This window comes from Bufo gargarizans, chromosome 10, assembly GCF_014858855.1.
Source record: "Bufo gargarizans isolate SCDJY-AF-19 chromosome 10, ASM1485885v1, whole genome shotgun sequence".
NCBI lineage: Eukaryota > Metazoa > Chordata > Amphibia > Anura > Bufonidae > Bufo > Bufo gargarizans.
Genome location: NC_058089.1, coordinates 8,744,157 through 8,757,673, shown reverse-complemented (window position 1 = coordinate 8,757,673; position 13,517 = coordinate 8,744,157). Strand labels below are relative to the sequence as shown.

Below are 13,517 nucleotides of genomic sequence, written 5' to 3'. Positions count from 1 at the left end.
ACTGTGGCTCTACCCCCCGGGTGCCCAGCGAGAGGCACAAACAACCTCCCAGGAGGACAAAGATCAGGAGCCTCTGCCTGGGCTGCCTGAACCTCTGCCTCCAATTCAGGATAAAGAGCAGACACAACCACCCCTTCAGCCAAAATGGGACCCGGGTCTTCAAAGTTCCCCCCTCCCGGAAAACAACATGACAGGGCATCCGCCTTCACATTCTTAACCCCAGGGCGGAACGTGACAACAAAATTAAACCTTGAAAAGAACAAAGACCATCTGGCCTGTCTCGGGTTCAGACGCTTGGCTGACTCCAAATAGGCCAGATTCTTATGGTCGGTAAACACGGTAATAGGGTGTCTGGCTCCCTCTAGCCAATGGTGCCATTCCTCAAAAGCTAACTTGATGGCCAACAACTCCCTATCTCCCACATCGTACTCACTCACCACTCAGTTTATTGCAAGTGAGCCAGGATCCAGGAGTCCAGCCTTACCCAGGTAGGAGACACCGTTGACACTATTGCAATTACCACACAGAGACATTACACCACTCTGGCATTTCTAACCTGGTATGTGAGTTACAACAACCTTAAAGGGCTCTGTGTTAGTACCTTGCGAACGCTGCAATTGGCGTCACAAACAAAACTATAGACTATTATACCCATATCCTGACCCACTGCATAATTTGGTGTCCGTGTTAATGTACCCACGGTCCGGCTCATTGCACTTCCCCTTCCACGCTCGCTATTTTAGACCTAGTGTGAGCAGGGAGCATTAGCGGATATCGGCTCAAGTAACAGTTGCGCAGCCATCTGCGCCTGAGACACGCCTAATATAGGCATATTTCAGTATAATAAATTACTCCCTATGTTACTATTTTGGTTCTGCTGGGACAGCATTTTGTGTTGCACTATGGTATTGCCGCCCCCGCCTATTTGTGTTGGTGCCGCCTTCTTTCAATTTGGACCCACCTACAACATGGGGCCACATTAAATTCCCAGTTTGCCCCTATCAATTGGCATGAGTTTCACTGGTCCTGTACCACAGGCTGGAGCCTTACCACGATGGCACAAATCTCACACAGACTGTGCCAGATATAGGCTTCTTTCCAGGCCGCACACCAGTACACAGCTCAGATGTGCACAAGGCAGAAATACACTGACCACACACTTCCCCGGCCAATGCAGCTTCCAGCACCACCACTGGTTCCAGCACCACCTGCTCTGCATGACATATTTTGAGAAGCAATTCCAGGGAGAAATTTGCTCTCAGTTTATAGATGCATGCCCTATTTCTTAATGTACATCTAAAAAAATGAACACAACAGCAGCAGTGGAGATGATAAAGTGCATAAATGGTGCTCGCAATCCAGACCCTGATCTGCAGGTCACAAAGATAAACTGAAGAAGAGACCACAACACTCCAACAACATTTATATAGTTTGACAGTTTTCAAGATGTTGGATATAATACCTATACCTTCCAACCGTCCCGGATCCAGCGGGACAGTCCCGGATTTCACTGGCTGTCCCGCGGTCCTGGAACGGCTGAGGTATGTCCCGCTCTCAGCTGATTGTAATGGTAAAGTAGGAGCCGTCTCCTCCCTGTTTCACCATTCCTCTCAGATGCCAGCGCTCCCAGCAGTATGCCGTCACACATGGCGCTGCTGGTCTGTGTAGGAGGAGCCGGGAATCAGCCTGTGGACTCCTCCTCCTCCTACACAACAGCGCCATGTGTGACTGTATCCTGCTGAGGAGCGCCAGCATCTGAGCTGTGATCTTCGGAGGAATCGGGTATTTACCGTTTGTTTTTTAATTCCTGTGAAGGGGGCACATTTGGGCATAACTACTGTGAGGGAGCACATGTGGGCATCACTACTATGAAGGGGCACAATACGGGGATAACTACTGTGAAGTGGCACAATGTGGGCATTACTACTATGTGCTGGCACAAAGGGGGAATAGTTACTATGTGGGGGGCATTAAGAGGACTGGGTGTGTACAGTTATACTTTTGGCAGAGTTAAACGCATGGTCTAGTATAAAAAGAATTGCCGTTGTCCCTCTTTACAATTTTCTAAAGTAGGTAGGTATGTTATACTTATGCTGACCTCTTGTATGTGCCAAATGATTAGCTGACACTCCTACGGCGCTCATGTGACTACAACGCGATTAGATGCGCACACTGTGTTCCATTTTTGCTTTCCAGCCCTCTATCTGGATTCAGTGGATGTCACTTCCTCTTTGGTTCTGTGGAGGAATATGAAAGCAGCTGAAGTTGAAAGATGTTGAATTGTTTTATGCTGCTGATTGGTGAGCAACGCTATTTTTTCCGCCCTGGACATGATTTGCATAATTAATGATTTTATCCAGGGATTCTCAACCTGCGCACCTCCAGCTGTTGCCAAACTTCAATTCCCAGTGCAGTGTCCCACTACGTGATAATTATGTATTAATGTCATGTAATATGCCTGCATTTTGTATTTTATCTCCTGTCATATTCTCCCTGTCACAATGTGATTTTATATGCAGAGATCCTTTACACAGGCCTAGTCAGGGGTGCACTACATTTGTTTCTCCACAAGATGGAGCAGTGTCAGTGTGTATAAATAGCTTAGCTCAGACCTACGTTAGGCCTCTTTCACACTTGCGTTGTTCCGGATCCGTCGTGTACTCCACTTGCCGGATTTACACGCCGGATCCGGAATAACGCAAGTGTACTGAAAGCATTTGAAGACGGATCCGTCTTAAAAATGCTTTCAGTGTTACTATGGCACCCAGGACGCTATTAAAGTCCTGGTTGCCATAGTAGGAGCGGGGAGCGGGGGAGCGGTATACTTACAGTCCGTGCGGCTCCCGGGGCGCTCCAGAATGACGTCAGAGCGCCCCATGCGCATGGATGACGTGCCATGCGATCACGTGATCCATGCGCTTGGGGCGCCCTGACGTCACTCGGGAGCGCCCCGGGAGCCGCACGGATGGTAAGTATACTGCTCCCCGCTACACTTTACCATGGCTGCCAGGACTTTAGCGTCCCGGCAGCCATGGTAACCATTGAGAAAAAGCTAAACGTCGCATCCGGCAATGCGCCGAAACGACGTTTAGCTTAAGGCCGGATCCGGATGAATGCCTTTCAATGGGCATTCATTCCGGATCCGGCCTTGCGGCAAGTGTTCCGGATTTTTGGCCGGAGCAAAAAGCGCAGCATGCTGCGCTATTTGCTGCGGCCCAAAAACGTTCCGTACCGGAACGGAAGACATCCTGATGCACCCTGAAGGACGGACTGTCCATTCAGAATGCATTAGGATAATCCTGATCAGTATTCTTCCGGCATAGAGCCCCGACGACTGAACTCTATGCCGGAAGACAAGAACGCAAGTGTGAAAGAGCCCTAAGGCAGTTGAGTTCAGTGGAATTCAGTTGGCTGGTTGAGGTCAATCCAAGTGAAAGTTCAGTTCAAAGCAGTTCTCTCATGAGCCTGCGCAGAAAGCAACAGCCATGTAGCTGAATATCTGGAGGGAGGCCTATTCCTAGCCTCTCTACTCTGTCCCTGTCGGCTTCACAGTCCAGGGTTAAATCCTGCAACTATTCTACCTAGAGGGGAGCAATCCACTCCTATAGATCGCTCTTCCAGGGTGACCAATGTCTAAACTGCATGCAGCCGAATATTTAAGGAATTATCATGTTTATGCAAGGCAAAGGATTAGCAAGATGGTCATTAGCTGAGGACTTATTAGGCACCTTTGTAGTAGGTGTAGGAGACAGCATGAAGCATCCACACATCCAGTTCAAATCCTGAGGACATTCAGGCCAACTGTCAGAACAACATTGGAATAGAAGTTTCAGGATTCAGAAAAGGATAAGAATTAGGCCGGAGTTGTTACCAGTGTAAGACTTTCATATTCAGGAATCTCAAGTCTCCCAGACGTTCAGGGAGTCTCCCGCTATTAGATAGCGGCTCCCTGACGCCCACATGTGAAACAATATATCCCGGTCAAACAGCTCAGTCAGATAGCAGAGCAGAGAGACGCTGGCAGCAGGAGGAGCGCAGTCTGATCCTAGCGCGGAAGCCGACCCTCCTCTCCCCGCCCACCCCGGCCTGCAACCAATCAGAGCTGACGCAAGCACTAGCAGCTCTGAGTCACAGAGTACAGGGAGTCTAAGAATCGAATGAGTCACAGGTTAAAAGAATTAAAAAATCCGACTTAGGCTACTTTCACACTAGCGTTCGGGGCTCCGCTTGTGAGTTCCGTTTTAAATGCTCTCACAAGCGGCCCAGAACGCATCCGTCCAGCCCTAATGCATTCTGAGTGGACGCGGATCCGCTCAGAATGCATCAGTCTGGCAGCGTTTGGCATCCGCTCCGCTCAGCAGGCGGACACCTGAACGCCTGGCCGTGTGGAGGCAAACGGATCCGTCCAGACTTACAATGTAAGCCAATGGGGACGGATCCGGGACGGAAATTTTCAAACGGATCCATCCCCCATTGACTTTCAATGTAAAGTCTGGACAAATCCGTCTGAAGCTACTTTCACACTTAGAATTTTTTCTACAATATAATGCAGACGGATCCGCTCTGAACGGATCCCATAGTCTGCATTATATGAGCGGATCCGTCTGGGTGGATCCGCTCTGAACGCAAGTGTGAAAATAGCCTTAGTTAGAGACTAATTTGATTCTTTGAGAACCGTCAGTCACTAGAACAGTTTACATGGAGGCTGATGACTAGGCTGCAGCAGTGATAGGGTTAAGGGACAGACAGCAGAGATAAGAGAAGTGACAGGACACAGAGTTTAGATTACAGGTTGAATTAACCCTTTAGAGTCAAATTGGCTTCTCAAGGAGATATATATGTTAAATGAATCCCTACTTCTGTCTCATTCAGTAGCTATATAACTATTGAGAGAGACAGGCGCGTACATACAGGGGTCGCAGCGGTCGCAGTTGCGACCGGGCCCGGCACTCTAGGGGGCCCGGCCGCCTGTGGACCCCTGGCCCCTGCAGTAGTGCTGTACCCAAGGCCCCACCGCAAATGATTTTAAAGGTTTTAATAGTATATGGGCGGTCGGGCCCCGGCCTCTGTGTCTGGCCGGCAGTGCAGCACTGCGCACTCGCAGTTACTACCTTACGCGGCGGCCCCTCCTCCACCCTTGCTCCAGACCCATGACCCTCGCGCCAAGTCTCGCGGGATCACGCTGGTTGACGGGATGACGCGGCCAACGCACGCCAGAAGACGGGATTATGGTGAACAAGACGGCGGGAGCAGAGCAGGTTCAGAGTAGGTACGTTTTTTTGTTTTTTTTTGTATGTGCCGGCTCACAGGGAGCATCTGGCAGTGCGGCAAATCCTTCATAGGGGCCCGACCCAAAATGACTTGGCAAAATAGTAATACCAAAAATTCCAAAAATTAAATATATACAGAAGGGTAAAAAATGGAATACATACACAGGGGACAAATGGAATATATACAAAGGGGGCAACATGGATATCTATATATATATATATATATATATATATATATATATATATATATATATACACACAGGGCCCCTGTGTATATATATATCCATGTTGCCCCCTTTGTATATATTCCATTTGTCCCCTGTGTATGTATTCCATTTTTTGCCTCCGCTGTACATATATTCCATTTTGCCCGCTGTCCTAGGGGGACACATCTGGGCCTAACTACAGTGAGGGGGACACACATCTGGCCATAACTATTGTAAGGGGGGCACATATCTGGACATAACTACTACTGTGAGGGGGACACATATCTGGGCATTACTACTGTGAGGGGGACACATATCTGGGCATTACTACTGTAGGGGACACATATCTGGGCATTACTACTGTGAGGGGGATACACCTGGCCATAACTATTGTAAGGGGGGCACATATCTGGACATAACTACTACTGTGAGGGGACACATATCTGGGCATTACTACTGCGAGGGGCCAAAAGGAGGACATAACTATTTTAAAGGGACCACAAGGTGGGCATTAGTACTGTGTAGTAGCACTTAGGGGAAATGTATGCTATACATTGGCATGGCTCAGTGTCACAGGCCAGCACAGCGCCCCCTGCTGGTGATTTCACAGGGGCAGTCACCGTCCCTTCCTTATGTGATTATTCTTTTTTTCTCTATCACCACAGGGACCTTGTTCTGGATCCAGTGGACATCACGCCGACGCCAGCGACACCCTGGATGAGGTAGGACCAGATTTTATTAGGACTGGGTGAGTGTAGCCATGCAGTGGGCTTAGGGCTCTTTCACATGAGCGGATCCTGTGCGGGTAATCCACTGCGTGAAAGAGAGCCAAGCCCCGTACTGGACAGCGGAGAAACAGAGCACTAACATGATTGATATTCTTCGTGCCTCTCTGTGACCTTTTTGCTACAAAATCACAGTGACAACTTTATCTCACTGTGATTTTGTAGTAAAGAGATCACAGAGAGGCACGGAGCATTATTAATCCCAATCCAGGGGGCCCAAGTAAATTCTTGCGACGGGTTGGGGGGGAAGCGGGGGTGGGCGACAGGGAGGGGGCCCCATGGATCAGTTTCGCACCGGGGCCCCATGGATTTTGTGTACGCCACTGGAGAGAGATGTATTTTTTTTTAATACATTTACACATTTAACCCTTCTTTTTCTACAGTGGGGTAGATAATTACACATTTACACACAGGGTTTTAAAGAATAAACTTCCTGACTCAGACCAAGAGCCGAGTCAGCGAGTGAATTGAAGCTTCCGTCATCAGCGCGTTCGTGAAAGGAAAAAAAAAAAAAAGAACAAAAAGACAACCCCCAGTATGCACTCTGTGATTGAAACTATTTGCAGCAAAAACGTGAAACTGTCAGGAATTCCTCTAAGTCTATCATACGTATGCCTTAAACTTATTTCCTGTTTACATTCCTTCTTGCTAAAAGAGCAATCATGTGAGCCCACTCCTCCCACTTATATGGAGGGTATATAATGTGAAGCCCCCACCTAATAAATTAGAGTTCTGCTTTGACCTTATCTAGAGTGTCAGTGTTATCTCTCTCGCCATGCGTGCACGTATCTATCTGATTTGGAGCAGTGTATCAACTTACCTGACCACTGATCAGAACCAGAACAATTGAGGACTTGCATTTCCCTTTCCCCATATGTATGGGAGATTGTGCTTAATGCCGGATTGTATTAAGAGACTGTTTTAATACTTTGGATGTACTGTTATCAGAAGTCATCTTCAGTAAAGTTCCACCTTGCATTTTATCTTGGTTGCCTCAGTCACAAGTTCCTCAACTAACACTACAGTAAATGGTTGTACCTCCATACAAAAGGTACTGGCGTCACAACTACAAGGGGCCTTGCCACTGGCACATTAATACAGACCATCAAGGGCACCTCAAACCACCATCTGGCCCGTGTTCCTTACACCAGAGTGTGCCCCAGAGAATTCTTCTGCCGTTCTCCTTTTCACTTTTATGCGAGCCTGCCCAGGGACGACATAACCGTGAGTAACCAGAACTGTATTCACCTCGGCCCACCTATTGCTCACACCGTGACCTCACACATAATCCCCTGCAAGGTCTGGCATACCGCACCAGCATGCCCTAATAGCTGTAGGCTGTGCAGGCATGCTGGGGGTTGTAGTTTTGCAACAGCTGGAGGGCCACAGGTTGGGCATGCCTGTTTTTAACTATTTGCACTATATTGGCACTTTAATGCACAGATATGAGTTGGATTTTTAACAACACAATTATTGGATCAGGTTCTTTCACAATATGTTTTCTCAATCATGTATTTTTTGAAGATTAAATTTGGACTTTTTTGATGAAGTGAATGTTACTTGCATACACTATGATGTCACTACCTGTTTGGGCCTATTTAAAGTCACTATGTTTGTATGTTACAGTATGCTTGAAAAAAGCCCCCGGTGAGACCTGAAACGTTGCAGGTTTATGGACACGAGAATAAATCCACAGTTTTCCAGAATCGCGGTTGGAGTGAAGTGATCTCTTCTTCAGATTAATGTCTGTGCGCTCCTAGCCTTATACACACTATTCAGCCTCTTCAGAAACAAAAGGAGACAATGAAACCTGTCGCTACTTTCAATATATACAAACTGGAAAGAATGGCGCGGTATTAGCAGGAGGTGCTCAAACCCACATGCAGTTGTGCATATATATAGGGGAGAAAATCCTGCACTTGTGGCCCGTTGCTAATGACGATCCCCAGCAAAAATGCATACAGTGGAGGATGCCCACAGCGGACCACAAGTACCACAATAGACATCCTACCCAAGATAGCAATTATGTGGATGTGATAATCAATATAACAATATAATAGCAAAAACAGGTGCACTCTGCGGTCTTACTAAACCCTCAAACTGATTTTAAAATTGAGAGATTAGCCAACATGTCCTATGGTGTAGAACATGTCTGAGCCCGAGCACCGCGCCAAGGTTTCTCAAGTAGCCCGGGACCTAACACTCTCCTACCTGAGCCGTATGGGCAATACCAGGAGCCAGTGGGCAAATTACAGGAGCATGAGGCTGACTCACAAACAACTCACCAGTTACCTCCAGCATGTAACCATGCTTGCAATGGGAGGAGGTAGGAGTCTGCGAGTCCCACTCAAGACTGGCTGATATGGCCCAGGCCTCACAGGGGCACCTAAATGTGGCCTGTAGATGGAAAACAGGCATCTTCAGGCATCAACAGGCTACTTTCACACTAGCGTTTTTTGCGGATCCGTCATGGATCTGCAAAAACACTTCCGTTACAATGATGCAACCGCATGCATCCGTCATGAACGGATCCGTTTGCATTACCTGTAACATAGCCAAGACGGATCCATCATAAACTCCATTGAAATTAAATGGGAGATGGATCCGTTTTCTATTTTGCCAGATTGTGTCAGAGAAAACGGATCCGTCCCCATTGACTTACATTGTGAGTCAGGACGGATCCGCTTTGCTCCGCTTCATCAGGCACACGGCAAAACGCTGCAGGCAGCGCCTCCAGAGCGGAATGGAGACTGAATGAAGGCAAACTGATGCATTCTGAGCGGATCCTTTTCCATTCAGAATACATTAGGGCAAAACTGATCTGTTTTGGACCGCTAGTGAGAGCCCTGAACAGATCTAACAAACTGAAAGCCAAAACGCCAGTGTGAAAGTAGCCTAACAAACTGGGAAATAGAGCTCCTCAATAGAAAGTAAAATGAAAGTGAAAGTAAAAGGCAAACAGGGTGCGGCAGAAAAGACAGCGTAGTAACCCATAGTACAGTGTATATCGGCTCGATGATTACAGATGTAAGATGGGATTCATACAATACGTAACCCAGATGTTCCTCCTGGTGATAATCTTCAGTCTTCTCGGCCACTCTTCTGGTAAGTCTCACCTTTATCTGATTTTTGTGCCTGTTATAACTGCTAAGTGAAAGAAGAACTGCAAAAACTCATAGCCCAGCCCTGAGTGTAAAGCAGCAGAGTCTCACCAGGGACAAAGACTAAGACTGGTACCTCCGTCCCTGGCATTGTGCCCTTTAGTAGCCCCTGTATTTATAATGCCCATCTGCAGTTAAAACCTCCATGTAGTGCCCCACATAGTGCCAGTATACATGATGCCCCCTCCTAGAATGTCTATGTATTATAATCCCCCTCTGTAGTGCCACCTACATTATAATGCAACCCCCTATAGTGCTCCAGCCTGTTATGACACCCCCTGTAGTGCTCCAGCCTGTAATGCCACCCCTTGTAGTGCTCTAGCCTGTAATGCCACCCCCTGTAGTGCTCCAGCCTGTAATGCCACCCCCTGTAGTGCTCCAGCCTGTAATGCCACCCCCTGTAGTGCTCCAGCCTGTAATGCCACCCCTTGTAGTGCTCTAGCCTGTAATGCCACCCCCTGTAGTGCTCCAGCCTGTAATGCCACCCCCTGTAGTGCTCCAGCCTGTAATGCCACCCCCTGTAGTGCTCCAGCCTGTAATGCCACCCCCTGTAGTGCTCCAGCCTGTAATGCCACCCCCTGTAGTGCTCCAGCCTGTAATGCCACCCCCTGTAGTGCTCCAGCCTGTAATGCCACCCCCTGTAGTGCTCCAGCCTGTTATGACACCCCCTGTAGTGCTCCAGCCTGTAATGCCACCCTACTATAGTGCTCCAGCCTGTTATGACGCCCCCTGTAGTGCCACCTGCATTATAATGCAACCCCCTATAGTGCTCCAGCCTGTAATGCCACCCCCTGTAGTGCTCCAGCCTGTAATGCCACCCCCTGTAGTGCTCCAGCCTGTAATGCCACCCCCTGTAGTGCTCCAGCCTGTAATGCCACCCCCTGTAGTGCTCCAGCCTGTTATGACAAACACTGTAGTGCTCCTATCTGAAATGCCACCCCCTGTAGTGCTCCAGCCTGTAACGCCACCCCCTGTAGTGCTACAGCCTATAATGCCACCCCTGTAGTGCTACAGCCTATAATGCCACCCCCTGTAGTGCTACAGCCTATAATGCCACCACCTGTAGTGCTCCAGCCTGTTATGCCACCCCCAAAATGCCTGAACATATATATATATATATATATATAAAAAATAAATATCTAAACACTCACCTGTCTGCTGTTCTTTGCTGCCATCTAAGTTGCCGCGTCTCAACATTACACCACTGTGACCTCCTGCCCGCATCTAAAGCAGCACAATGGCGTGATCACAAATGTCTATTTCCCAACACAGACATTTGTGACCACATCATCGCGCTGCCTGACCCGGCGCAGGAGGTCATGATGCTGTGGCCTAGAGATCTGAGCGGCAGGGACAGTAGCCACAGGTTCCCCTGCCAATGCCGTAAACTGCCATTCCCCAAAAAGACAGGTCGGCTGCCGTCTGAGGTGAGGTGCTCATCTCGCTTCATGGTGGATACGGCCTTGCCCCCTTCCCCTACATTAAACTAATGTTAGGTCTACAATGGGCAATTGATGGGCCGATTATTGAGAACAAATTTAAGTATGAACACTAGTTCCCGATGAGGCCCACGTAAAGGTGCCACAGACCACCTGATGAAATCAATGTTTATGTGGACACCTACAGTAAATCATTGTTTCCTGCTCAGTCTCCTTAGTGCCTCCTGAGGTTTATATTTTATTGATATCATTTATTGAAGCAACCCCTTAAACCTAATTACCATTCCTCTGACCCCTGCCCCTTTGGCTCCTCTTGCAGGAGCATTATGGAACGCGCGCTCTGTCCGTAACAAACTGTCGTACATTCACGAACTGTTTATCTCTCAAAACCTTTCCTTTCTGGGTCTCACAGAAACATGGCTGACACCCTCAGACACCTCCTCCCCTGCTGCACTCTCTTATAGTGGATTTCAATTCACTCACACCCCCCGCCCCGGCTGCAAACATGGTGGAGGAGTTGGTATTCTCCTATCAGACACCTGCTCCTACAGCCCAACTCCACTGCCACCCTCCATTACGCTCACCTCATTTGAAGTACACTCTGTTCGCATCTACTCTCCCTCCAACCTTCAAGTAGCTGTCATTTACCGCCCTCCAGGCCCAGCAACCATCTTTCTTGACCACTTCAACACCTGGCTACTACACTTTCTTTCTGCCGACATCCCCACTATCATCATGGGTGACTTCAACATCCCTATTGACACATGCCACTCGGCCGCCTCTAAACTCCTGTCACTCTCTTCCTCCTTCGGCCTATCACAGTGGTCCTCAGCTCCCACCCACAGAGATGGTCACACTCTGGATCTGATCTTTACCCGCTTTTGCTCCCTATCTAACCTTTCTAACTCGCCTCTCCCCCTATCCGACCACAACCTACTCACCTTTTCTTCACTGGTCTTTTCTGTAGCCCCCCTGGTCCACACACCAGCACACCCCCGCAGGAACCTTAAACATCTCGACCTTCGCTTGCTTTCTGACTCTCTTCTCCCACTCTCTACCATCTGTTGCCTCCAAGACCCAGAAGCTGCTACCACCCTATACAACACCACAATAAGTACAGCTCTGGACACTGTTGCCCCCCTCACACATAACAAAATCCGGAAAATCAACAGACAACCCTGGCACACCAACCTGACCAAGAAACTCAGACAAGCTTCCAGGGCTGCTGAGCGACGATGGAAAAAATCCCCTTCTATAGATCATCTCACTGCATACAAGCAATCCCTTCTCATATTCAAATCCTCACTCGCTGATGCAAAACAGGCCTACTTCTCATCTCTCATATCTTCCCTGTCACACAGCCCTAAACAACTTTTTAGCACTTTTAACTCCCTTCTCCGCCCCCCAGCGCCCCCACCCTCTCCTCTCTTCTCAGCTGAGGACTTTGCCAAATATTTCAAACAAAAGATAGTCCACATCAGAGAAAGCTTTACTACACAGTCCCCACAGACCCTCTACACATCTGCTCGGTCCTCTCCCCCTAAAACCCGCTTCTCCACCATTACAGAAGAAAAACTCTCCACTCTACTCTCCAGATCACATCTCACCACCTGTGCACTTGACCCGATCCCATCCCACCTCATCCCTAACCTCACCCCAGTGTTTATCCCAGCCCTAACTCATCTCTTCAATCTATCACTAAACTCTGGTGTCTTCCCCTCTGCTTTTAAACATGCTACCATTACACCCATCCTCAAAAAGCCTTCACTTGACCCATCTTCCTTGTCCAGTTATCGCCCCATATCACTTCTTCCATATGCCTCAAAGCTACTTGAACAACATGTCCATTCTGAACTGTCCTCCCACCTCTCCTCTTGCTCCTTCTTTGACCGCCTACAATCCGGCTTCCGAACCCACCACTCGACCGAGACTGCCCTTACCAAAGTCACCAATGACCTACTGACAGCCAAAACCAAGAAACAATACTCTGTCCTCCTTCTCCTTGACCTGTCCTCTGCCTTCGACACTGTTGACCACACCCTTCTGTTGCAAACTCTCTCATCTCTTGGCATCACTGACCTGGCTCTCTCCTGGATCACATCATACCTCACAGACCGGACGTTTACCCTGGGTTCACACCTGAGCGTTTTACAGCGCGTTCAAACGCGCTGTAAAACGCTTAAGACATGAAAACCAATGCTTCCCTATGGGAAGGGTTCACACCTGGGCGTTTTACAGCGCGTACGAACGCGCTGTAAAACGCCCGACGCTCAAACAAGTACTTGAGCTTCTTTGGGGCGTTTTGACGCGCGTTTGTGGCCATAGGACACTGCAGTCAATGACACAAACGCGCGTCAAACGCGCGTTTACTATTACAAAAAACGCGCATAAAAACGCGCGACAAAAACGCGCGTAAAACGCGCGTTTGAGGAACGCTCAGGTGTGAACCCAGGGTCAGCGTCTCCCACTCCCGCCCCACCTCCTCGTCTCATGCCCTCTCTGTTGGTGTCCCGCAAGGCTCTGTCCTAGGACCCCTGCTCTTCTCAATCTACACTTTTGGCCTGGGACAGCTCATAGAGTCCCATGGCTTTCAGTATCACTCCTATGCTGATGACACACAAATCTACCTTTCTGGTCCAGACATGACTACCTTACT

At 48.6% G+C, this 13,517-nt stretch overlaps 1 protein-coding gene across 1 annotated transcript in view; it reads left to right on the top strand.

Annotated features, from left to right (window-relative positions):
* Positions 1–9,220: 9,220 nt before the first annotated feature.
* The window catches only part of LOC122920267, a 56,160-nt gene continuing 51,863 nt past the window's right edge, over positions 9,221–13,517 (top strand). The window contains exon 1 of the mRNA XM_044269646.1: positions 9,221–9,366. Coding sequence (XP_044125581.1) covers positions 9,294–9,366 — 73 coding nt within the window. The 5' untranslated portion in view covers positions 9,221–9,293. The remainder of the gene's footprint in view (positions 9,367–13,517) is intronic.